The sequence below is a fragment of the Podarcis bocagei genome, assembly GCF_964188305.1.
Source record: "Podarcis bocagei genome assembly, chromosome: 5".
NCBI classification, from domain to species: Eukaryota; Metazoa; Chordata; class Lepidosauria; order Squamata; family Lacertidae; genus Podarcis; species Podarcis bocagei.
Window position 1 is genome coordinate 63,541,065 of NC_138129.1, and position 27,042 is coordinate 63,568,106.

At 40.5% G+C, this 27,042-nt stretch overlaps 2 protein-coding genes across 15 annotated transcripts in view; one reads left to right on the plus strand and one right to left on the minus strand.

Moving 5' to 3' along the window:
* DOCK7 (dedicator of cytokinesis 7) overlaps positions 1-27,042 on the minus strand; it is a 108,386-nt gene that overhangs the window by 40,612 nt on the left and 40,732 nt on the right. For all 14 annotated transcript variants that reach the window (XM_081193608.1, XM_081193621.1, XM_081193617.1 and 11 more), the window contains exons 13-22: positions 26,029-26,122; positions 24,799-24,961; positions 7,110-7,227; positions 6,084-6,154; positions 4,129-4,267; positions 3,083-3,184; positions 2,775-2,861; positions 2,360-2,591; positions 1,149-1,313; positions 333-502 (exon numbers count right to left, since the gene is read on the minus strand). In XM_081193608.1, the coding sequence (XP_081049734.1) occupies positions 333-502; positions 1,149-1,313; positions 2,360-2,591; positions 2,775-2,861; positions 3,083-3,184; positions 4,129-4,267; positions 6,084-6,154; positions 7,110-7,227; positions 24,799-24,961; positions 26,029-26,122 (1,341 nt within the window). The remainder of the gene's footprint in view (positions 1-332; positions 503-1,148; positions 1,314-2,359; positions 2,592-2,774; positions 2,862-3,082; positions 3,185-4,128; positions 4,268-6,083; positions 6,155-7,109; positions 7,228-24,798; positions 24,962-26,028; positions 26,123-27,042) is intronic.
* On the plus strand, positions 9,415-20,859 carry ANGPTL3 (angiopoietin like 3). Its single transcript, XM_081193891.1, has 7 exons — positions 9,415-9,972; positions 12,734-12,844; positions 13,463-13,574; positions 14,069-14,182; positions 14,775-14,870; positions 18,479-18,751; positions 20,625-20,859. Exons 1-7 carry the CDS (start codon positions 9,484-9,486, stop codon positions 20,807-20,809), a joined length of 1,380 nt encoding a protein of 459 aa, XP_081050017.1. The 5' UTR covers positions 9,415-9,483; the 3' UTR covers positions 20,810-20,859.

Sequence of the window (27,042 nt, forward strand, 5' to 3'; positions counted from 1 at the left end):
AAAGTGGCTCATAAAATAATTTGGACCGAAAGGAAAAAGTAAAGGTCAGAACTTCACAATGAAAGAGTCTGCTCTTTCGTTGCCTTTGTCCTTGTACAGGTAGAGCACCTTGAAAAGTAACCTGCTTACGACTGCAAACACCCTTGGAGCGCTGCCTTCCTGAACAAGCAAGGACATCGCGGCACATTTTAAAGTACAGGCTGCATCCAATTGAGGGCAGACAACACTGCCTGGACCTCAGTGGGGTTTGAAAATGTAAGAGATTAACTACCTGAATAGGGTTTAGGAATTAAAAATATTGGGCTATCACCCTCAGCTAAGTGCAATCCTACCTTACTCCCGATGATTGATCGGACTTCATCATCGGGCGAGGTTGGAGTGCCAGAGATATCTGGGTTGCTGTTGCTAAGGCTCCTGGAGCGATTCAAGTTTAGGCTTGCTGGTCTGACAGCAGAACGAGCCATGGTGGCGTAATGGACTGATCCTCCCAAGCCACCTGAACCTAAAACAACGAAGCACAATATAACTCAACAAGGCAGCATGAGGCAGAATACCGCATACCAAACCAACACTAGTTCCACTTCAAGTACCAGTCATTTCCACAGCTTCCTCAATGGCGCTGCTGGCAGATCCCTTGGGTTCAAGTCATCCTTTGTGTTGCCTTCACTTCCCATCGGTCTCTGAAAATGATTGCCTTTGAAGCTTTCAAAGGAGGCACTGGAAGCCTCAGCTGGTATGGAATTCATACACTGCCTTCATCAAGATGCCTGCACTTACTCAGTGGTGAGGAAAAGAGCCTGAACAGATGAGCCTTGATTCAACAAACCACAATGGAAGGGGGATCTTCCGACACCACCCACTCCAGCTGAAGCTGCTTGTATCCCATAGAAATATGTTCCTTGAGGTTGTGGGACCACTCAGCATGGGTGGACAGGAGATGGAGAGCAACTGTGTGGAGGTGGAAACTGGGAAGCATTAGGGACTCTGGTGCATCCAAGCGATGGTTGTGTGCACCGCCCTTTTTGCCAACTAACTCACATGCTCTCTTGCTAAAACTAGGCTCAGCCTCTGACAAACCCCAAGACAACTAACACCTGGAGAAGCATGCCCCGCAGTTCCAACCTTTACTCCCCAAAAAGAGAACTTACCTGAAGATGGCGAATTGGGAGAGGTGTTTGGCAAGCGAAAAACATAATAAATATATGAGGTGAGGAGGTTGTTTCTGCCATGCTGGTCTTGGTTTCCTTCGAGGTTTTTGTGGAGTCTGTTTACAATAGAGGCCATGGCTTCAAAAGATGCTTGACCCAGATTTACTAAAAATAAATAAATCAAGCAGTTCAGCATTTATCAATATAGGTAACCTCACTATCACAACAGCTTTTTTTTTTAAAGCTAAGACCACATTCATTTCACATGAAAAACATGAGAAGTAGCTTAAGTAGCTTAAGTATTATGAAATTTAACCCTTAGTGGGGAGAGAAAACACTTGATTTATTAAGTCTTTCTAGGATGCTGAATAGTTTATATAGCATAAATTATAAGTTCCAACAAGGAATTGGGTAGGAAATGGTTCAGGCAGCATGCCAACCAGAAAGAGTGGAATCCAAATTGGTGCACTGTGGACACAAAAAAGTTTTAGATGCAGCAGAGGTGTTTGCTAATAGAATAGAAAGAGAGATAATTTTTGTCATTTCTTCCTTCCTCTATACTTCCCCCCATTCCACATTCCACCCTGTTCTGGAAGATCTCTCAACTGCCTGAAGCCGATTTTTTTTAAGGTGCTAGGAGTGGCAAAAGGAAAGAAATCGCCTCTCCTCCTCGTCCATTAATGGACACCCCCACTGATCAAAGGACACCAACTAGATATCACTAACTGTTGCAGTCAAAATGTTTAGCTCCCTTCCATTTCAATCCTCTACCACAGCTAACAAGTATAAATAAGGGATACATATGAAAAGGTATTGAGATGGATGGGGAAGTGTTACATGTATCATAACTGGCCAAATATAATACATTGTTGTCCCTGGGATGACTTCATAGTAATTTCAATTATCCGCACTACAGTACAAAGGAAAAGGCACTGAACGTCAAGCCAGCTCTGGCATACTCTACTGAGAGTAACACAGAAACACACATGGTGAACGCCAAACATCTCCTAATTCCATTCATTGAGACGCCCAATCAATGATGCCCCCCAAATGTTACAGGTGAACAATGAAAACATCCTTGAGCATGTCCACGAAGAACAAAACGTCAACATGTGATTATGGCAGTTTAAAGTGTGGATGAATTAATGCAGCAGGGGGGGTTCTCTCCAAGGTCTATTATGTTTTTAAAAACCCAAGCATAAATAAAATACCTATTTGGCCAGCAATGATAGGAGGTCGTACAACCAAGAGGATCAGCTTGTCAAGCAAGAGATGGAGAAATCGCACCACAGGCTCCAACTGAGAGGAATTCAGTGCCAAAATACTGCTCTTCAGTTCGTTCTCCAAGTTGTTTTCCATAATTCTCATGTCGCCTATCCGCACAGGGAACATGTGTTCATCCAGGGCATGAACAAGGGCAAAGAACTTGTCAAGGTAAGGGTCCTGCATAGACAAAAGTCCCAACAAAATATACTAAGCCACATTACTTCAAAAGTGAGTTATATCTTCTATCTAAACAAAAAATACATTTTTTTCTGTGAGAGAGAGAGATAGGAAAAATTATATCCATTCGTATCTAGATTGGACTGAAGCCTTTCTCATGTAGGGACTGCTATGAATACATACCTGTGTATGAATAGATGACACAGCAACTATTTCTACATTAAAAACTCCCTTATGGTTATCTACCCACTTCATTCCAGGCAGGGGCACCTGAGGGTGGGGAGGAAGCAAATAATAAAAGCATTCAGGAGTCTGATTACAATGACAAAGCAGAAATAGCAATTACAGATAGGTCTAGCAAAAGCAGGCATTCCATTCAGTATTAGACATGGAAGATATGAACATCTTTTAAAGCTTGCTGTCTAAGAAAGGGATCAGAATATTTCAGATGACTACTGCTTAAACTGTCATTAGCACAAGGAACTACTGACCTCTGGAGAGAGCACAGAGTATGCCTGGGGTGGTTTCTCTAGCGAAACAGGGAGAAGGAACTGACCGGTTTTCAACCGTCCATTCTGAAGCATTGGTATCCACTGTTAACGGGGGAAAGAAGGCAAAATATCTCATTTGTACACAGGGTATGTCCAATTCATCCAATGTAATAATAATAAAACTTATCTGAAGGTACAGGATAAGAACAAAACACTTATCAGAATCACAAGGATTTGGGTTCAAGAGTGCATGGACTTTGTGTTGAGTGGTATAGGCTCCAATTCTTACAGGGTTGCGGGCCACAATCCCAGAGGCCCCCAGGTTCTCCCTAGGCCATGCCCCCTTTCCCCAGGCAGTGCCCCTCAGTGGCCTTGCCCTGCATCCTTCTTAAGTGCCTTCGCCTTGCTCATATTAGTCTCTGAATGGTGATAATGCCTGTATGGTGCTCTGACTTTTGCTGTGCTGGAATGGAGTCTACTGAACAAAGGCAAGAAACATCTGTTGCTCCAGAAACATTTGGCCCTGGCCCCACCTGCCCCATGCATGCGCCCCCCAGAAGGCTGCCCATGAGGTAACGTGGCCCTTGGTTTGAAACAGGTTCCCTACCGCTGCTCTAAAAGGAAGAGGCGGAGGGAAATATAAGACTAGGAAATGGAAAGCATGAAAGGAACACTTCAAACTAAAGTGGGAACACAAAGGTTCATTTTTATAGAACGAAACTCAGAATAAACCCAAATTGTATTATTTGCAATCCACAAGAATATATCTTTCTGTCCACCGCCAGCTTGCCTCTGTTCTTGTTCCCAATTCTGAGTACCACAGTGGGTGGTCACTTTCAACCTAGTCACACGACGCTGAGCTCTCAGTGACATCAAAGAGTCAGAAATTACTAGAATACAGAAATAATCTGAACCAAACAAAATAAAAAAAATCTGTGGCTCTCCTCCTCCCTTCCTGGTCCCAGATGAAAAATGAAAGGAGTGGGGAGTAAAAGGGAGAGAGAGGATTTGTGGGATAAATGGTTTGTTTCTCTGTGTGCTTTTACCGTGTATCCAACAGGCGTCTCCAGAGGAGTATTTTGTTTTTGTTGGCAACTGACATGATAAAAAGTGAAAAGCAGGTGGTGGTGGTCAGTTAAAGTAGCAGGGAGTTTAATCTTGATTTCTTCGTGAAAATCAGGAGATCTGTTTTGAGATAAAAAAATCATCTGTAAGTATAAAGCTTTAGAAGCCTAGAATACAACCATGCTTAACTGCTCTTCTGCATTTAAATAGAATCTTCTGGTGTGAGAAGCATAAAGAAAAAGAGAAGAATTCATAATTCCCACTTAGTTCCTTAATTCCAGAAAACCAAATTCTGGAAGACCTTCAGGTGAATTTAGCATTTCTAAGATAAGAGGCAAATTTGCATGATCAAATCTTGGTTTAATGATACAGGAATGCTATTCTTTAAATATTTAAGGGCCTGTTTGTTCTCTCTTAGCAAGTTACAGACAGGGAGGCAAGCTTGAGAAACGGTAAACCACTACAGTACTTAAAAAAACCAAAAAACACTGCATTACAGTAAGATAAATGTACTCATGACTCAGCAAACATCAGAAGTGCTTTGAGCACCTTCAAAACATATCACAGCACTCTGGAAAATTCCTTGCCCTGCTCCCCAACAGCATCAGCTACGAGCTCAAGGAAGAGAGCTGGACCTTGTATGTGATGAACACCACTTTGGAGACAGTGTAAATGTTCAGAAATGCAGTGCAAAATAAATGAACCCAAACTCTTATTGGAGCCGAGCCAGTCTCAGATTGTGCAGAGGAGCACCTTTGAAGCCCTCCCCTGCTCCCAGTGGGGAGGGACAGGGTCCTGGGAGCCTCCAATTTTTGTTGGCTGCTCAGCCCTGGCTACCTAAACCCACCAACATTTATTGACCCTTTTTCTAAGTGTTTTGCTAGAAAACTTGGCATGCCACCAGGATCAAGCTGCATTTGATTTAAAAGCCAAAAGAATGACAAATCCCTGAAAAAGCCAAATAACATATAAATGAGATTTGGACACTTTAAACCTTAATAGGATTTGGGCACTTTGGCCTCAGTCCTAAACCACTTTTACCCTTCATTGGGCTCCATCCAATATATTCTGCTATTAATAGCTTGAAGAGGAAGACAAAAATTCTGGACATAATTACAAGAAAAAAATATTCCTCACAAACTAAATAAACCTTAAACCCAAATAAACTGAGCATTGGGTCAAGTTCCATTTATGAATGGAATGTCTACCAATTGCAGGATTTAATTTTCAGATGTACTGAATATCTGATTCAATAAATAAACAAGCAAGCAAGCTCAGTGCCTTTTGAGAGACAGACCATATTGCAAGGTTATCTGTTGCCAGGACTTTTTGAATCTGGCATTCCAAAGCGTAAATTTCAATGAAACAAAAATGTCAGATTCTTCATCCAAAATGTATTGTGCATGATAGCACAATACTCATATTTTAAAAGTTTATATATATATATACCATCCTAATGGGTAGCTTTTCTGTATTTAGTCATAGCGTATGCTTACAAACAACACAGTGAAAGCATTTGTGCCAAGGTGGTGGTTGGTTTCATGAAACGGAGAGCACCTGAGAAAAAAATCCTACATAAAGACTGCTGCAGTGTTCATGTACTTGACATGCCATGCTTCCCATAGGATTCTTAAAGAAGTCTAAATGCCATGTTTTGCACCAGCTGCCAATCAATACACATAGTGATAAAACCATTATCAAAAAATGGCATCTCTATAAGGTACGGGTCGAATATATGTATGTATCCCACATTACATTGTCCATAGACCAAGAGGACTGCAGAATCATCAAGGCCTTTGTCACTGTTTTGCTTTATACTTATAATCAAAAGCACCATGCACCTAGCTATTGGTACACTATTGTAACCACTACTGTCTTGCTTTCAGTTGTAATTGCATTATGCACATAGTGTCACATGACCTCTTTTACATTTTACCTGTTATGATACACAACAGCTGTATATGCTTCTTTCGAAAATTCAGCACAGCTGGATTTCCCAAATATTACCTGCAAAAGGAAATAAAACAAGACAATTTAACATTGCTTTTGAGTTCTAGAAGTTAGGCTAAGAGCCAAGAGCCTTTACCAACATCAGTGAAATGTCGGTCAATTTTGCCAAGGCAAAATGAACACCAGAACTTCTACTGGTAAGACTACATTTTATATAATTATGATTTAAACAATGATTACAAATGGAAAACGGGCAGGAGGTGATTTGGCTGGAATGATGGTTGCTACAATTTTATGAGAGAGGCGATTCCATTTCTTTGCTGCACATTAAGCAATGTTGGTTGTATGAGCATCGTAGAAAAGAAATGGCAAGAACTACATAAGCACAAGCCCAAATGCACCATGAAGTTTGAAAGGTTAGATTAGGCTTGTGTAGGGGCTCATGATTATGGCTATCCAGAAAAGAGTTTTCTCAGCAATGGCCACTCAATTGTGAGACTGTCCAGTTGAGGGTCCTTTACAATGTATAAAAGACCTTTGAAGACAGCTCTTTCCTCACCAGCTGTTAGTGGGTAACATTATCTTGAGGATTTTGTGCTGTGGGTCCTTGGATTTTAATGCTGCTTTTCTCATTTGAAATGCATGGAGCATTTTTTTCTCCAATTCTTATCTTTTATTTGTATATTCTAATGTGTGTAAAACAATCTTAGATGCTGTGGAAGCCACTTTGTAGAGAAGACTTCTGAAAAAGTGGGGTATAAATTTATTCAATTAGTAAATAAATTGGAGGACACAAGATGTCATAAAATAACATGTCATGAATATTTAAATTTAATATGAACTGTGCTCTATTCTTGCTGGGCCTGCAGAAAGGGTAGGAAGCAACATTGAGTCCAAAGCAGACTACTCAGGCTAGATCTACAGAACGCCACATGTAGCATGCATCCAACACCTGAAAAACAATTAGGGCACAAAAGTCAAAAGCAAACACACACACACACACACACCATACCGGCATTGCGTTACTTGGATCCTCTCCAAACATAAATTGGACTTTTACAGTGATATTCCGAGCAGATCCTTGACGGTTGGCAAAGTTAAGGCTTTGAGGATAGACATACAGAAGGTTTCTGTAAAAAATGAATGAATATTGCATAATGAATACTGCATCATACAACAATGAAGATATACCAAAGTGTCTTGGGCATCAGTTATAAACTGTGGAGCGATGTAGCAGTGTGTTGTGTGAGGCCAACGATGCACATTATTGCATCTTTTCTGCCTGCTTTCTTACACTTCTGAAACATGAAAAATGCAAAGAGAAATCATGTAAGAGAAGTAGCCTGCAAACAGCAAGGGAAAACGAGAGTCAGAATGCATTTGCCCATTTGCCCATTTTGACATGACGCGTCTAAGTTTTACCATTTGGCTTTTCACAAACTCCCAAACACAAAACATCACTGAGTCACTTGCTACAGATCCTCCACCAATGGTTTGGCATATACCATATTCCAGGCATAGGCAAACTCAGCCCTCCAGATGTTTTGGGACTACAACTTCCATCATCCCTAGCTAACAGGACCAGTGGTCTGGGATGTTGGGAGTTGTAGTCCCAAAACATCTGGAGGGCCGAGTTTGCCTACGCCTGCCATATTCCATATTCCACTGAGGCACAACTTCCCTGACTCACCACGACACTCCATTCTCAATGGGTTGCTTCCAAAGGCTCATATTCTCCAAATAGACAGAATCTCCCTCTGTCAGAGGAAGGAACCTTCTGTTGTCAGTAGCAGATATACCTTTGAATCAAACCCAATAGACTTTGCATTGTTCTTGTGCTACACAGAATGGTGGACTATAGAGCCACATTATCTTTCTGCATTCCATACACTGCAGCAAGCTGAAGTGAGCAGATAGGGCATTCTTTCTGTTTCAAAGGAAGACCTTCATGCTGAATTAAGCGCCGGAATTTCATCCCCATTGGTCATCTGGCTTAATCAATGTTCTCTTTATTATTTCTGCAGGCGGCTGCTGAAATACTTCTTTTCCCCCCTTTTTTTGTGGCTCTCCTAAATTACCTCATTCTGGCATGAATACATTTGCTCCTCAACGTGCTTTTTCAAATAAAAATGGATATGAAAATTTACTTTAAAATGTACTTTTCTCATAAAACTTTCATTAAGTGTTATTAGTAGCTTAAGAGAGGAATTTAAATGTATTTGCGAAGCCAAGCTGTGTGATCCCTATATTAAGAACAGTGTTCTTCTGGGGGCTCATATTGGTACTGGCCATTTTTAAAAAAAGGACTTATGCCCTTTGCACTCTTCTTTGGTGATATTTTCTCTTAAGTACAGGTGAGGAACCTTTCAATCCAAAGTGAAACTGTTTCGGTTAGAAGGTTAAAAGTTTCTCCTTCTGTTCAACATACATCTATTTGCTTTAAAAAGCTCAGCAAATAGAATCCTGCCCTGGGGTTAACAGTGTTGCAAGAGGAAAAGAAACGAAGAGTTAAAACCCCACAACTTGCATCCAATAGGACAAACTTTCTCGTGACGATCCTGGAAGTGATCCTCTTTCTTCCTTGTCTTTGCAATGAATTATCTCTTTAAAACCCTACACTCCTCATATAGCATTCTGCCAGTGCATGGTATATTTTGTCATGGGTATGACCTTCTTATAGTGTACTCCTACACATGAACTTTTCAGAGTCTTATAAATCCCTTACAGCTTTATATCCCTTTTGGGGTTCAATGGTGTCCTAAAGTATGGAGGGAATCACTTCTGCTTGAACAACATGGTGGCCCCCTTCCTAATTTGCATATATGCTCCCTTTACAGCCTTTACTATGATCCACACGGATGCCAACCACCAAGAAGGAATAATGGGTCAAGCAAGGAGAGATCAGTAGTCTCAGGCTCCCCAGGCAGCCAGGGCAAAAGAAGGCTATGCACCGTTGAAGGAGATCAAGGTGGAGGTTCAGTACCATGCTCAGTACTCCTGTAGCTGAGGCCAAAACATACAAGTTGTCTCAGCAAGGTCCTTGAGCAACTGGTCAAATTTTATAGAAGGGCTAGGTAGTCACTGACTAGAAGCCTCATCACTTAAGTACTGCCTGCAGCTGATCTCTCCTCACAGCTGATCAAAAAAAAAGTCCGTGTCATAAATGGCTAGTCAGGTTGCTCTGTTTGTTTCGATGTCCAAAAAGCCTAACAAGGACACAGGTTACACTCATTTAAGTTTAATGATCAACTACCTCAACTTGACTTTTCAGGTCTGAGCAGCATATATTTATAGGCAAACTAAGTTGCAAGGACTATCACATAGCAAGGCTAACAGCAGCTTGGAAAAGCTTTTCTTTTCCAAAGGCTATCATAAGCAGAAAGAAAATGAAAATAATACTAGTATTACTCTTCGTAATTTCTCTAGTTGTTGCAACAAGAATAGATGGAGATGAGTTTTCCTTTGTTCCAGAATCTCCCGAGCCAAGGTTTGCTATGCTACATGATGTGCAATTACTAGCCAACGGGCTGCTCCAGCTTGGGCGTGGCCTTAAAGATTTTGCCATCAAGACCAAAGGCCAAATGGATGACATCTTTCAGAAACTTCACCTTTTTGATCAATCTTTTAATGAGATCTCGAAACAAGCCAATGAGATAAAAGAAGACGAGGAACAGCTAAAAAACACTACTTCTATGTTGCAAGTCAATAATGAAGAGATAAGGAACATCTCTGTGGAGCTGAATTCCAAGATAGAAATACTTTCACGGGAGAAGATTCAACTTCAGGATAAAGTAGGGAAGCTGGAAGAAAAAATAACCAAATTGTTTCAGACCCAGATTGAAAATCAGGAGCCCGAAGAAATTGCAGCACTTAAAGTAAGTAGCAGGTACGGAATAGATTTAATATTTCCAAAGTTACCTGAAATGGTTTCCAGGCTACTAATGGAATCCAAAGCTCCAAAGTCAATTATGACCTTGTTGCACTAATATCAGTGATGTAAAATATACTTTACCTAGTGGCTGTTTCATACAGTTTTGCTTTGTTTCCAGTGATCAGTAAAATTAAGATGCTAAAATGTTTTTAAAAATTAAGATGCTAAATTAGATCACTCTTTGGGGAAGGAATAGCCAAAAATTCCTTTGCAAATCAAGTCAATTTGTGTTCAAGTACAAGTGTATTGGAAAGTACAGTACAGTATACGAAAATGTTCTGATGCCTTAGATCAGTACTCTCCAGATGTTGCTAGACATCACCTTGACTACTGGCTATGCTTGCTGGGGCTGATGGCAGTTAGGAGACCAACAATATCTGCAGGCACCATGTTGGATACCCCTGCTATGATGATAATAATTTTATTATTTATACCCCGCCCATCTGGCTGGGTTTTCCAGTGCAAACATTTTCTAGTGCAAACTGCCCTTGTTTATGCACAGGAATGTTTTCCACTTCAAACATTTCCAGGAAAGCCACATCACTGCATTTTGAGGAATGAAATGAACGTAGTTATCAAGAAAGCAACAACTGGTTCTCTACTGTAAATTTGTTCCTAAATGTTTGTTGTGCATTTATGTAAAATGTATCCTGTGGTACAAGGTTACTTCATGACTTTTTCTTCTTTAATTAGTTTTTTGGAGGAGGATAGTTTTGGATCAACAGCAAACTGCACGGAATATCTAGGGAACTAAACAATGGCTCACATATGCTCTGTGCTTTACCAAAAAGCAACCAGAATGAGATGAATTATTTTAACAAAAGCCAGGGATGGTCAGTGTTCTAAACATGTAAGCCACATGGCTTTTGCGCCTAGAAATTTTTTTCTGGACAGTCCATAAAGGAAGATAATCAGAGTACCCTGGGTGGCTGGAACCGCTTCCCTTTCATAACATAAGACTATGACATAGGAAAGCCTCATTTATTTTTAAATATTGTACTTTTCACAGCTTGTCCTTACAAAATTTAAAACAGACTGCTGCTTTAAAAATAATAATTCCACAATCAACACAACGAGTAACTCAGCTGCAACTGATAATGTATCAACCAAGTGCCAAAAGCAACATCAGCAAAGCGGCAAAATATCATGAAATAATTTAAGCAAAAAGCCTAGAAAAATGAAATGGCGTTCAGCTGCCCAAACAATAAAAGCACAAGCACAAAGCATACATTTTGGGGGCAGGATGTCTCCAAGATATGGCAAAACTACTAAGAGCAGTTGGAGCAGGGCCTCTCTGATGACAGTTCACTGAGTAACTTTGTACAAGATGGTCAGGTTTGTATGAGTTGTTGTTGCTGAAGTAGAAGGAAATGGCTTATGAATTCAGCCAGCCAGCCAGGGGAAAGGAAATAGAAGACAATCAGGACTCAAAGGGTAGGAATGAATTAAGAGTTTCTCCATGATGGCCAGCAGTGGTGTACACACCAGTACGAGAAGGGTGCATCAGGTGGATTCTCAAAGACTGAATTCCTTAAACTTCCCTTTGGATATCAAAGGTCCTTTCCAGCAAAATGGCTGCTTTTTTAGGGGGTGAGATGGGGTGGGATGCCAAAACAGATAATAAAAGCAAATCCCAGACAGCAGCTTTGCTTCAGTTCCAAGAAACCAGCTCTTAATCCATTGCTTTTTTAGGGCAGAGTACAGGATCCATAGATTATGAAGCAAAACAGGATTGTTGCATGATTTGACTATACAAAACCATCCCTCCAAATAAGATTGAGGATATACCTTCTACTTCTGTTTAGCATGGTAAGACAACAGCCTTTGGTGAAATTGGCTTGCACTGAGAGGTGCCCTTCTCCTAGCAGAAAGCCTCCTGCAAGGACCCTAAAGCCAAAGAAGCTCTTCTATCAGTAATATTTTACACAAAATCTCTTTTTGTAGCCTACTAGAGCACATATGGGACGTGGGTGATACTGTGGTCTAAACCTCAGAGCCTAGGGCTTGCCGAGCAAAAGGTGGGCGGTTCGAATCCCCGCGACCGGGTGAGCTCCCATTGCTCGGTCCCAGCTCCTGCCCACCTAGCAGTTCAAAAGCACGTCAAGTGCAAGTAGATAAATAGGTACTGCTCCAGCGGGAAGGTAAACAGTGTTTCTGTGTGCTGCTCTGGTTTGCCAGAAGCGGCTTAGTCATGCCGGCCACATGACCCAGAAGCTGTCTGTGTACAAATGCTGGCTCCCTCGGCCTACAGAGCGAGATGAGCGTGCAACCCCAGAGTCATCTGCGATGGGCCTAACGGTCAGGGGTACCTTTACCTTTAGAGCACATATACTACAAAGCCAAATCAGGGGTGGAAAACCTGCGACCCTTCAGATGTTGGTGAACTTACTCACCAACCGCTTTGAGGGGTTTTTCTACAATAAAGCAGTATATACATTTTATGAAATAAACTCCAACATCCCTCAGCCACAGCCAGCATGGCTGATGCAAGTTGTAGTCCACCAAAATCTGGAAGGCCACAAATTTCCTATGCCTGACCTGGATCCTCTGTACTCTGCATATTTCTCATGCTGTAAAACACTGACTCCACACTGAAATACATCAGCCAGAGCTTGATCAAGAGTTCATGGACCTGCACTATTAAATTTTCTCCTTCTGCTTCATGGTCCTTTGAAACCAAGCCACTGTTTATGCTCTCCCTGCAGAACTTCGTCGAGCAGCAGGACAACCATCTCAGATCCCTTCTCAAAAGAGTTCAAGCGCAGCATGTTCAAATTGGCAAACAACAGGAACAAATAGAAGACCTGGAAGAGAAGGTAACATTGCTGCTTTACCAATGACCTCCTCCAAATCAGGGCAGTCTTTTCAGGGATATTAGGTGAGTTTTGAGACAGCTGGGAACTGAGAAAGAGGTAAAGGGTGCAGAAATTGGGAGAAATAAAGAACTGATGGAAAAAGTACAAACTACTGAATAAATAGCAAAGTGGACAGGGAATAACTCATCTTACACAATGATTTAATAATTTCAATACATTTCCATCATGCTCTAAGATAATTTGTGGACACTATGTGTCTTCGCTGTGTATTCCCAATGTAGCTCCAGGATTGGAATGGAAAAATAACATTTCCTTGTATTTCAACTTGAAAAATTCCGAAAACACTTCCTTCAGCTAACGATCTTTACCACTCTTGTGGTAAAAGAAATTGGGCACGCCCCACACATGACTGTAGAAAGGTATTGGGGAGGGGGAATGCTTCATTCTCAGGAATTCTCTTGTAAAGATAAGAGGTCTCTACCATCAGTAAACTACTTCTCTCCATTTTGTTATCTCAATATATCTGAGCTCCAAAATATCAGTAGATGAATGATGAACTTTACTAACTTTACTAACAAAAAACAGACTAATAATAATAATAATTCTCTGTCTCCCCAGCTAAGCAGCCCTGGTTTTCAAGACAACACACAGACTTTATTCCCCTTGAGAGAAGAAAATGAAACAAGGCAAACTAAACTTAATACAACAGCTAAAATTCAAGATTACAAAGGTAACTGCCCCTGTGGAAGAAAAAGGAAACAAGTAATCCTTGTGTACAATGTCATCTGTGAATACTGTTCTAGTATACATTTTTCTATGGTATGGGTATACATCTTTGAATGCCACACTGTTAAATTCTCTTTATTACTGTTGTTGGAAGAACAAGTGTGGCCTTCCACAACATGTTGCAGTGTATCCTCCTTCTGAAAAAGGAAAGCTCCTATTCAGGCTTCCAGTCATCCATTCCCTACAAGTAGGACATTCTACTCTTTCTCCTCCCCACGCCCTGCTCAATTATTTTTTCAACTGTCGCTGTTCATTCTGCTGTTAACAAACATGCTCATTTGGATGCTTTGATGGCGTTTGTCCATTTAGGTTTGTTTTATTTTTAAAAGCTTATTTCTGCAAGTCACAAGTTTTCCCCAAGCATGCCAGTGTGCCTTAAACTCACCCCGAACAACTTTAGTCATGCATTTGTAACTTTTAAAATCTTGTTGTTCTTAGGAAATGCTACTGATTGCATGTGGATATACAGCAGAGGTGAAAGATCTAGTGGCATTTATTCTATTAAGCCCAGAGGATCTGAGGCTTTTAATGTCTACTGTGAAATCAAAGCAGGTAAGTCCAGCTACACCAGGGACCATCTAATTCTCCTGCTAAAAATCATTATGGACTTCATTTTCTGCCCTGAATGATGTTGAGTGTTCTATTAGTGAAACATAGGAAGTTACCTTATACTGAGTCAGACTATTGGCCCATCTAGCTCAGTATCAGTTTAACTACAGTTGGTCAATAGTTAACTACAATTACCAAATAAAAAAATGGTGCCGTCGGTAGGATCAATTACTGTATTTATGTTCCAACTGGATGAGGAAGCCACGACTGAATAATCATCACAACTAAACCTCTTCCAGCAGTGGACAAGTGGCATGGACAACTTTCACACCCATGCATGAAAATTCCCATGGGAGTAAATTCAATGAATACTTTATAAATATTGTGTGCACGCATGCGCACACCTGTTCCCCCCCTATATTTAACTGCATTAAATTTTTCTATATTTAACTGCATTAAAAGCATTAATGGGGGGAACAATATGGACTGGGCCTATGTTTGCTGCAGTCCAAAACTAGGGGGGAGGGCAATAAAGCAGGTAATATTTATAGTTTATAGTTTATAGATAAGTTTATTTGTTTTTTTTCATACACAGAAAGTGCATGGACAGTTATTCAAAACAGATCTGATGGATCACTAGATTTCAACCAAACCTGGGAGAACTATATTAATGGATTTGGCAACCTGGATGGTAAATACATTCTCTTACATTTCCCTAAATAATTGAACTATTTTTATGTGCTAAAATAGCAGTTGACTGTGGTTTATGCAAACATCAACACATTAAAGTAAGTGAAAAATACCTTTGGGAGAATAAGGGATGATTCGCTTTTGCTATTTTGGGCATGTTTTAAACAGGTTACCTTTCTTCACCCCCATTGTTTTGGTCTGAATTGGTGCACAGTAAACAGCTTGAGATTCAATCTACCCTTGGACTAACCCACAGAGCCTCAAAGGCAGGATGTCCCTCTAAAGACCAGTTTGCTAAAAGCACATGCAAGATGGGTTAACATAAAAGAAGTTAATCAGTATGAATAACCTGTCAAAACTGGGTTTTATGGATAGATCCTAATATACCTACCACTCAGATGTTTAAAATACATACACAATGTAGATTAAGAAAAATATACCCTGCACTTTAGATACATATCCACCTTCATGTTTACATTTACAGAACATTTTTGCTTAGGGCTTAAAACCGTTGAGTGAGTCTATCAGGCATTTGACTGATGCAGATGTACAACACCAAGTTGAGATGTACAGTTCATGTGGATGAATCCAAGAATTTAGTTGATTTATGGACTGCTTGACAATCCCAGTCACCACCTTCTTCTATCCTGTCCTCACCCCACTATAACCATGTAATACAAGGAGAGTCTTGCATGGCAACCGCTGCAGTTCCATGCAATGCAATACAAGATGGGCAAGGCTCAACCTGCCCATTTCACAGAATCACCCTCTTCAGTTTTCACAATTTACTGCACCCTTTTGCAGGCACAAGACTCCCCTCTGTGTTCTTAGTGTGAAGCTTTTCCCTGGCACTGGCTATTATTAAGAGGTAGTGCCTGCTTTTGTTACTTCAAAAACTTTCCAAGTTGAGTGAGTGAGGAAGTATGTAAGGAGGCACTTTCTAGGTGTCTAAAATACTGTATTAAAGCACTAAAGATCTGTAAACATAGCAACGCAGACAAAAATATATTTCTATATCTCAATGTTTTTTGCAGAAAATATTGGACCAAATGAGGCCAGAAAATACTCAAGAACCTTTACAGCATATTAGAATTAAACCTCATAATATACAGTAGAAAAGCTGCCATGTAGTGACTGATACAACAGGTGGTTTTCATGCATATCACACAATGAATAGCACTGGGTCAACAAAGCTCAATGGGTTTCCGCTGAAACAAAATCCTGGTTTCTAAACTTAACCAGCCAATCATCAAATCAGAGGACCAGGCAGAAAGAAACCACCCTTATTTGCACTGGTTAATCATCCACTTGGGACACCAAGGTGCAGGCTAACAGACACATCATCCAGCACACTTTGCTAAAGGTGTGTTCCAAGCTGCTTCTACAGAGGTGCTAAAGGGGTGCAAGAATTGAAGTGGCAACCCTGTTTGGCCACCAGGACAGGGAGCAACATATATTAGCAATTATCCTGTAATCACTTAGTGAAGTCCTGAAATATTTTGGTCCATAAGTAGTTTGATTGGCTTCATTATCATTACTCGCAAAACCGTAATTTCAAGACTGCAAAGTCAATTTTATACACCTAGAACTGGACTAAACTAACCTGGTGCACTAGTGGAAGCCAGTGGAAGAACTCATGGTGCAATGGGCCTCCTCCTCCATCTGCTCTGGGGGGCGGGGGTCAGGAGAAGTCCCAGAATAGTGTGCAAGCAGAGGAGAGGGGAGATTCTGCCTGGAATGCAGAAATGTTTGCGCTAACAGAACAGTTGTAATAGCAAGGTCTTCAATTCCACCCCTAGCATCTAGGGATGTCTCAAAACATCTATTCTTCTATTACTTACATGAAGTTGAATAATACAGTCAAATCACTGGCCCACCCAGCAATGGCTCTCCAAGATCTCAGGCAAAGAGCCATTTCCTACTATTGCCATCCGAGATCCTTGTTACTAAAAACTCCTGGGGACTGAACTCAGGATGTTAGAGATGCTAAGGAAATGCTGTTATCAGTAAATTATGGGGTTTTCTAGCTGTTATTTGATATGTAAAGCAGACATGTCTAACATCAAAGACTCTCTTCTTAAACCAGACTGTATTGGATTCCAACCAAATGTTACTGGATTCCAACTCCCATCAGTCCCAGACATCATCCAGCAACATCTGGCGGGCCTAAAATTCAATACAAAATATTTCCACAAAATGTGGCCCACCATGAGTTTGATGGTTTGCACTTCACTTGAACTCATGGACAGTTTGTTCCAAAGAGAGGTAGGGGAAATCCAAATAAATTTAGCATATGCAAAAATGTCTGAACGATCACAAGGTCTTCTTAAGGAAAAACTGCACATGTAGATTAGCTCAAAAAGTCGTTAAGTGCCATCTCCCCATTTCCTCCCAGCTGGGACCTGTGTTATATAATTTGCATTGAAGATACAAACAAGCTCTGTGCAACTTCATTTCCTCCTAACAGCTACAAATTGTTTTGGCATTCCCATAGCTTGTTACGGGTATTTTCAGTCCTTCTTATATTAATTGGAAACTATGGTAGCTCCATTTATGACATGAGATTGGATTGTCTATGCTGTATGAAAGTCCCCACAATAATATTGTTCTCAATATGATATTTTGCATTTTTTGTTTTTACAATAATGGTCTTCATTAAAAAATACTGCCCCCTAAATAACGTTCAAGCACCTGGTTCACATGACACAGGAAGCCAAGCTGTGGTTCAAGAGTGAATCTTCCTTTTAAAAATAAAGAGTTCTTAAGGTGAAGTTTTCAATACTTTTGAAATCAGAGCTTTAAGAAGTGCTGACTTGGGGAGAAAGTTGATAATTCTTTCCCACAGCAGCAAAATCAAAGTTGAAACTGAGATTTCATCATTACATTGTATAAAGTTTGCCTGGTGGTGAAATCTGAAACATAAATGCAAAATTACATGTTTGTTTTAAAAGGGTACGTTTTATCTTTTCCGCTATTTGTTGTTCAAATGTCCTCTCATTTACCTTTGCCAACTTGGAATGACTCCATTGGCCCAATTTTAGTGAAAAAATGCCTTAATGTAGTTATTCTGGAAAAAAGGTAGAAGAAAATACAACTATTTTTTAAAAGTAGAATCCAATGTACACTTACTTCTAAGAAAACATGCTTAGTTTTGCACTCCATGTAATTCACTTAGAATGTTCAATTTAAATGTGCTGTGGTAAATGACACTACCTAAACGCCTATTAAGAGTGCATTCCTTTCTCATGGCTGACACTCCATTTCCATTGCAATTAAATTTTATATATGCCACTCGCTTCACTTATCAGAGAGATTCATTCACACACTTTTGTTAAGTATGCCTTGCATTATCCCTGGCAGACTCTGGCAAGCTGCAAAGTTCCATTCCGTTCATATTTAGTTTTAGTTTCCTGTTTTAATTGATCATTAGTGCATAATCTAAAAGTTGTAAACAAAAAAGAGATATCTCCAAGAGAGATTATCTGAAAAGTTCAAGGGTTCCCAAGACTCAGGTTGTCTGCTTAATTAACCGAATTAGTAACTCTAACTTGCTTATGTCTTGCCATCAGCCTACCCTAATAGTTCAGTCTGTGCAACTTGTATTTTCAGGAGAATTTTGGCTGGGCCTACAAAAGATCTATTCCATTGTAAACCAAGGTGACCACATCCTGCGTATTGAGCTGGAAGACTCAAGAGCTAACAAACGTTATATTGAATACACATTCACAATGGGAGGTTCAGAAACAGACTACACTGCTCTTCTCTCCAGGATTACTGGGAATATCCCTAATGTTCTGCCTGAACAGAAAGAAGTGAAGTTCTCTACAAAAGATCACAACAGCAACACTGAAAGAAAAGTCAACTGTCCAGAAAACAATTCAGGTAGTCTTTTTTGTACAAGCTGCTGCTTTAGTTTTTCTCATAAATCGGGGGAGAAATACATTGTGGAAGATATAGCTGAAACTTTGTCTACAAAACTTATATATTCCCTGTTCTGAAAAATGAAGCATTAGGAACCAGAAGCAAATTCTGAAGAACTGGGTATGTTGGGTGAGGCAATGCACATCTAAGTGGTCTATCATGTTTAGAAACAAACTTATCTGCACTCAGAAAGCTAGCATGTCATAGACACTATACCTTTTTTGCCTCAATATGGTATTTTATAAATGTATATTTAATATAGAGGAGTATCCAGTTGTGTCAAGGGGACGCGGGTGGAGCTGTGGGTAAAACCTCAACGCCTAGGACTTGCCGATCGCATGGTCGGCGGTTCGAATCCCCGCGGCGGGGTGCGCTCCCGTCGTTCGGTCCCAGCGCCTGCCAACCTAGCAGTTCGAAAGCACCCCCGGGTGCAAGTAGATAAAAAGGGACCGCTTACCAGCGGGAAGGTAAACGGCGTTCCGTGTGCTGCGCTGGCTCGCCAGATGCAGCTTGTCACGCTGGCCACGTGACCCAGAAGTGTCTGTGGACAGCGCTGGCTCCCGGCCTATAGAGTGAGATTAGCGCACAACCCTAGAGTCTGGCAAGACTGGCCCGTACGGGCAGGGGTACCTTTACCTTTTTATCCAGTTGTGTAATTTTCCACATGCATTCTGTACTATCTTGGAAGGCTACATCTCATCAATCTCTGAACATGTGAATCACCCTCTAGAGCAGGGAAGGATAAGCTGTGGCCCTCCAGATGTTGGTGTAACTCCCATCCTCTCTATTGGCCATGCTGGCTGGGGCTGCTGGGTGTTGGAGACCAACAACATCTGCAGTGGCATGGGTTCCCCCATCCTTGCTCTAGAGTTTCTCTCCCATATATTTCTAGTCCCTAACTGAACATCAGGCAGAACTTTAGGAAACAGAAATAGAACTAAAAAGTGAAGTGATCTGGCAAAAATCTAAAAAGAGAGAGCATAGCACACAGGAATAACAAACTGGTGATATGATTTCCTGTAGAGCACCTCTAAGTAAATCCACAAGAAGTGCAGGTGTTCTATACACTTTCTCCTTAAACCGGGTAAAAACGTTATTCTGAAATTCCCTTTTCTGCCCCCTCCAATGTGGAAAATTCAAATTTGCAGCATGAATCAGTAAGTTATTTTAATTCATTTGCAGTTCAATCCTATTTATTTTACTTTCTCTAATAAATGTAGATAACTATGAAACCGTATAAAGTTCACTTCTGAGCGTCAGTTTTACAGAGAATATGTTTGAGATAGATAGGAGTGCTGTGGGGGGTTTTAAATCTGACACTGGGTAATTAAGTCAAAACAGAATGAGTTATTTTTTAAAAAAGAGGTGGGGGTAGGGGCCATTGTTTGCAGAATATACCAGGTTCAATCCCTGGCATTTCCAGGTAGAGCTGAGAATATCTTCTACTGAAACGCTGGAGAGGCAATGCCAATGTAGACAACTCAGCATAGGACAGCTTCCTATGTTCCTAGAGAGAGGGGTGGTGGAAATTGAGGATTTGTGACCCAATCTGGAGGATGTGATGACAAGCTTCATAGATGTATAGTTCTTCCGAGTTCCCTTCCCCCCTGATAAGCAACTCCTCATACCAGGCAGCTACTCTTGATGCTACCAAGGATTTTGAGAAGTGACATCAAACACGGCATGAGAAGAAATGAGAGAAATCCTCCTCCACACATGGAAGCCACTTCTAGTGCCTAAAGAGGGGGGGTCTATGAACCACACCCTTAGTCCTTATGATTGTACTACAGTGTTGTCGCTATCAATTAAATGGTGCTTATAATTTCATCTTCAGGTGGTTGGTGGCATACGGCATGTGAAGAAACAAACTTGAATGGAAAATATATCAAGTCAAGTTCAAGAGGAAAACTGGAAAGGAAAAAGAGAGTGCTCTATTGGAAGCCTCAGAAAGGAAGGCCCTATTTTATCAAATCAACCAAACTGATGATACATTCTACAGATTTTGAAAATTTTGACTGAGCATCACCATTTGGAGTCTATCTAATAAAGCACATTATACCTTTGTCAGAGCCAAGTGAAGGCACTTTTCAGTACTCAGGCGAAAGAATTCCATTGTACCTTAATGATATATTTTGTTTCTGTGGCCGCCATATACAAAAAAACAGTATGGTCAAACGATGGGCAGAGTAATGGAAATGGAGAAATGCAGCCAGTTTTTTAGGATTGTTGCTGGCTCTAGAAACCCACTGCTAGCAAGCTTTCCTTAGCTTTCCTAAGGATAGCTATATCTGAAGATGTTTACCATACCAGTGGGAAGGAAGAAGGGAAGGGAAAAGCTTGCCCCAGGTAGGGCTTGAGCTTCCCTACCTTCCCTCCTTTCTCTCAACAGCAGAACTTGTACTACAGGGGAGTTAGGAGAAGCCAACATTACAGGGAAGAAGCGTGGCAAGGAGAAATCTTAGGGCTGAAAGGAAATATGATGCACAGGACAGCAGCTCACCAGCTCACCTGATTTTCCTAGCCTGGCACAGCCTGTATCACCATAGAAGAGAATTCAGTCACTTCATTTTGATGGCAGAAAATAAGCTACTGCTTTCAGGACACATTTAGGGGGCCATAACCTACTACCGTGGATCTCAATGTCACTATAGGCATGGGGGAAGGCGTTGCCCTTTAGAGGAAAATGTCACTGTTCTCTGTTCAAATCAACAGCTTTCATGGATCTCTATGGAATGAAATAAACAGGGTGCAATGCAGTTCACAGCTTAGGGGGAGCAAGACCTGTCTCTCTGAATGAAGGCTGAAGTCGTTTGTATGAAGAACAGACATGCTTTTTACTACACAACACCTGCGACCTACTATAGCTGGTGCACACCTCTACCTATATAAGAGTTTCCACTGAACTGGATGGCACAAAATAAATCGGCTCCATTCTGGATTTCATTCAAGTGAAGTGTAAAATTTGATTCTTGCCTAGTAGCTGCCCCCACCCCAGTGACATAGAAAAGTGCACCCCCTTAGCTTCTCCTCTATAGAAGAATGTCTGCCATTCAACCCTCCAGGATTTAGGACACCACTGTGGTGATCGTAGCCTCCCACAATTCCTTGCACTAGCCTCTGCTGAGAGAAGGGAAAGGAAATGAGCTAAGCCATGTGGACAAGAATCAATGAGCTCGAGCGAAGTATTAGGGTTGTGTTCTCCCCTTTCCTCCTACCATGTAGTTGGGAGGACTTCTGTCAAGTTTGATTTCTCTTTTACATGTTACACTTAATGCATGGCATGCAGCTGTGTGTTTCTTCTTCTGAAATCTAGTATTTAACCCTTTGAATTTCATTGCTGAAGACACAGTGAATTATCTCTCACAGCTGCTGTGGAGTACCTTAAATAAAGTGTCATATTGCAAATTTATATTAGATCTGCTGCAGGCCTCAAAGCTTTGAAAATCTTTACGCTGATCCTCTGCTTGGCTCAATGACATTTGCTGAATAAACAAATCTGATATCATTTACATTAGCAAACCCATGACCCATTTCTAATAATAAGGAATTTTTCGCTTTTTAGTAATGTAAAATAAGGATCCACATCCATCACTTTTAGAAATAGATTTCCCTCATCAGTGGCCCACCACCACTCCAAGAAAAAGCAAAGTATCTTTCATCCCAGTTATACAACAAGGCCCTCTAAAGATTACATGACTGTATTATACATATATTATTTGGTAGCACCGTGTCCTTGGGAAGACTTTTACCTGCCTTGATTTATTGCACACTCCCTGATGGTTGGCTGACCACAATTATTATCCCTCTGCCCTAATCCCTAAAAATATACTTAGTTGAAAAGAGACATGGAATTGCCTTCCAAATTCTCTTCCTGATTTGGCATTGAAGTTAATTAAATTTCTCCTTGAGAAACAAGAAATTTGGCCTGTTCCCAGAAGAACAGTCAGGTTTTAGAGAAAGCTGTTTCTGCGATAAAAGAATTTTCAGTTATTCATATGTGATGGCTAAATACAGTTTTCAGAAATATAACTCTTTCCAGCCTTCATCTATTGAATAAAATTAAGTCTCTCAACATAAAACCAAATTTGGGAGAAATCACTTTTCAGCTCAGTTAAGCTGTTGAGGGTTGTTGCTTGTTTGTTTTTTGGCCTAGAGTTTTGTGCTGCAGTAAATCAGATTTGGAGAACCTCTTCGATTCCAACTTTCAATATTGTTGGACTCCCAATTTCCATTGGGCCAGTCAGCATGACCAACGGTCAAGAATACTGTTATGTATTTATATTGGTTCTTGTATTGTAAACCACCCTGTGATCTTTGGATCTGAAGGGTGGTATAGAATTATTTATTATTATTATTATTATTAATGGAAGCTGAAATCCAACCACATCTGGAGGGCCATAGCTTCCCCATCCCTGCTGTAAATTATGCAGCAAAGCTTTTGGAAGCACGTCGGCTCTGGAGTGGCTTAATAACCTTGGTTACAAAAGGGTATCATCCCAATGTAAAGAGACAATTATAGATGGTAACTTCACAGTGCCTAACAAACTGAAGTTCAGTCTTGATTTTTATAGCATCAATAACCAAAACGGATGGTGGCATGCCATGAAACTGTGTGCTTTACCCTGCTCTTATGATATACCTCCATCCAGGCATTCTTGCAAATGGCATCAAACCAAACCAGACCAGACCAGGCCATGGAGACATCTCCTATGTGCAAGTGGCTAAATGTGCAAGTGGTTAAATGTGAAGCAGGCCTCAGTTTTCTTATTACAAGCAGTTCCCCAAATGAAAAAATCTTCTTCAGACTACTCTAGCACTAGATTAGCTAAACAGAAAACAGAAGGACTTCCAAGGAAGGAGTCAGATGATTGCGGAGTGTATCGATTCTGAAAGTTCGGTGGGAGCAACTGTGAAAGGAAAGAAGCGCTCTCCAAGATGGAATCAGATACTTGTCTAGAGAGCTAATATATTGGGAAGGAAATGTCCCTATTACACAGCATTATAGATACTACTTGAAGGAAGCGTCGATGTCCATATTTTCATATAAACTATCAAGTGGAACACAGCAGTCTTATGCCAAACAATCCAACATCTATTCCACCACTGCAAGGGCGGACACCTGAAAGGGACTCTCAGGATCTATTTATGGACTCTTCTATAGTGCAATGCTATGCACATTTATATGACAGCTAAAGTATGTATTCAATGCAGCATTAAGTAACCTCCCATGAGTGTAAGTAATTCCACTTGTACAACGGGACTGTCCTCCTCTTTCTCCCCCCCCCCCCGCATGCCCCCTAAAACTGTTCTGGGGATTTCTCCAACCCTCTGGGGCAGATTTGGGGAGAGTGGTGGCACACATGGGAGGAGATGGAGAGACAAGTGTAAATTCTTATGCTGATGAGACAGTTACTTAGCCCTGCACTAGGTACAAGCCTGTGTCGTTATAGATTCAACAGGGCTTATTTCCAGATAAGAGCATAAGATTATAGCCACAGGCAGATAAATTAGGAATCTGGATGAATTGTTAAAATATAAAATTCTAAACAGCAATTATGAGAACATGACAAATAAAATTTAGAATTAAACAAAGCAAAGATGAATACAACACTAGGAGAACATTCCTAGAAATAGGAATTGAAAGACTTAGGGCATCTACATTTATTTCATTTTTCACCGGATTGTATGAACAACAGGATAACAACCAGCTAGTATATCTCATGTAATCCTCTGAATATGCACTAAACTAAGAACTGGTGACTCTAATCAGCTTCCAGAAATATGAAAACAAAATCCAGAGGATACAGCCTATTGTGGGTTTACTAAATGAGAAACTAAAAAGCTTCCCCTGAAGGCTCTTTGTTCTCTTTGTTTACCTGATTACTGAAAGTGTGATTATCCTGAACAGACTCATCAATCTCTGTGTGATCTGCCTCAATCACTGCATCTGGATGAAAGAGAGCACCATGCACTGTGTGAACTAATTAAAATCTAAATTCCACTCTTACCTGTATGTTGTATTTGGAATATAAACATCCCTTGCAGGAAACTCCAGGATCTCTCTTGTTGGTCGTACTCTGCTATCAGGGTAAAGTTTGACTTGCAGCAACTCTGGCGTTAGACAGTAATGTGGGTTTTCTGGGGCTGGAGAAATGTCTATCTTCAATTGAGCTATGAAGAAAAATTAGCAGTATAACCAATCTGGTAAGCAACCATTTGCCTGGTTGCCCATGATGAGTAACAATCATCACCAGGTGGTGAATCAGGAAAACTTTACAAAATATGGTCATTTTTTTCCTTTTAGCCACCAAGTTCTAATGTTGCTTTGCATAGGTAGGCAGGCATCATGATATAGTGACAGTGTTGGGATAATATAGTGTTATCGTTTGTGTGTGTAGTGTTAACATAACAATGTTGCTGCTTAATCACATAAAAATATATGCAATTTCTAGTTACTAAGTAGAGCTACTGCTTTGGAAAACAAGAAAATAATGTTAACACTCTTCTTTTTCCGGTCCATTAGCAGCCTGTCTGATCACTGGTCTATCTAGCAGCCTGCCACAGCCAGGTGCTAAGTCAGGAAGAAGAGCAGAAATAACTTTCCAAGATCAACACCCAGCCTTGTGTCAAAAGCTTAGTAAAATTGTTTTAAGATCTGATCAGTTTGGGGGCTTTACTTGTAACACCTATTTGAGTTTAATAGTCAAAAGGCACGAAAATAAGTATTCACAATTCTTTTCCAAAAGAAGGAATTTGGTGTGATAGCAAACAATATACTGGAAGGTTAGGATTGTCAATCCCCAGAAGAGGTTTTACTTGCTTAAGGCATTGTTGGAAAAATAATTGCTGCTATCAAGAATGACTCATAAGGCCTCTCAGACTTTGTTCCTCCTGGGGGCCGAAATCTGAGTTGTTCAGATCCAAAAAAAACCAAGGGAGCCAGCCACATAGACAACAGTTTCAGAGGAATAGTAGGAGAAAACGAGATTAATTTGTAATATTATTTTTCTAGTTCAGCACTGATGAGCTAGGGAAAAACAAGGAATTAGCTCTCTGTCCAATGTTTGAATCTCATGGAAGCTACTCATGTGTTATAAAATGGTTTACTGGACCCACATACAGTACTGTTACTGAAAAACAAAATACTTAAGCAGATACAGAAACAAAATCAAAGCCATAGTTTAGTGGCTACTAAACTAAAAAAGGCCTCAGCCTTCTCAGAAAGATCACCAAAATACCTGTGATAGGCCTCAACCTCCGTAGAACAGAAGATGGCCTTCTCATATCCGCAAGAAACTTATACAGGTCTTCATCACTCAGGCGGTCACCTTCCTATTGTTAATTAAAAATAAAAGCATGCAGTAACTTTCAACTGTGTTCTTAGGTAGAAAAAAACTTTCCTTTTGCATTCTTTATTGCCTTTCATTATATTCCAAGGTTTCAAAGAACTGTCTTTATAATCAAATAACCACTAAAGTGTTATGTTTGTGATGAATTGTTTAAATAGCTCTTCTCTGTTTTAAATTATAACATATTCATAGCTAGATGAGATTCTCTTTTTAATTGCAATCAGGAGTAATTACAGTAAGCCTCCAATATAAAAAAAAGGCCATAATGATTTCAGGATGGAGGGAACCACTAATGCTCATTTTATTCTCATTTTATAAGTTAAGCAAGGCATATAGCTCTGACTTCTCTGTTCAACTGATCAGAGCAACTTCCTTTGACTTAGTAGTTATACTCCTATCTGACCAGGAAGAGAATCAGAACCAGAGCCTACAAATGCACTGCAGAGGCTCTAGCAGCAAAACTAAACTACAGTATTTCTTCTTTTACATTGCAATAATCAGACCACATTACAGAAAGTTTTCATTGGGTGTTTATTGAGACTGTACTGAAGTAAGTGGCCTTAAAAGCTGCAGTATGATATCCATCTTGATTGAAGGTAAGAACACCAACAGTTTTGCTACAGGCCTTTCGTACCCCCTTTGCATGTGAATCATAGGGGAAGGGCCACAGCTCTCTGCTTTGCATGCAGTAGGTCCCAGTTTCAAGCCCCAGCATCTCCAGGTAAGCCTGGTAATGCCCTTTGGAGAGCAGCTGCCAGCTAGTGTAGACCATATGGAGGTAGATGGACCACTAGTATGAAGGCAGCTTCCTATGTGTTCTATATGTAGAAAGGACTTATGCTACTAAAGTCCACCTCAAGGTTGTGCAGCTTCCCCTGGCCCCATCCTATGTTAACTGTTGAT

Coding starts and splice junctions, on each gene's coding strand:
- ANGPTL3 (XM_081193891.1), top strand. CDS start 9,484: ATGAAAATAATACTAGTATTACTCTTCGTAATTTCTCTAGTTGTTGCA. Junction 14,183..14,774: donor CTACTGTGAAATCAAAGCAG/GTAAGTCCAGCT, acceptor TTTCATACACAG/AAAGTGCATGGACAGTTATT. Junction 18,752..20,624: donor CTGTCCAGAAAACAATTCAG/GTAGTCTTTTTT, acceptor TTTCATCTTCAG/GTGGTTGGTGGCATACGGCA.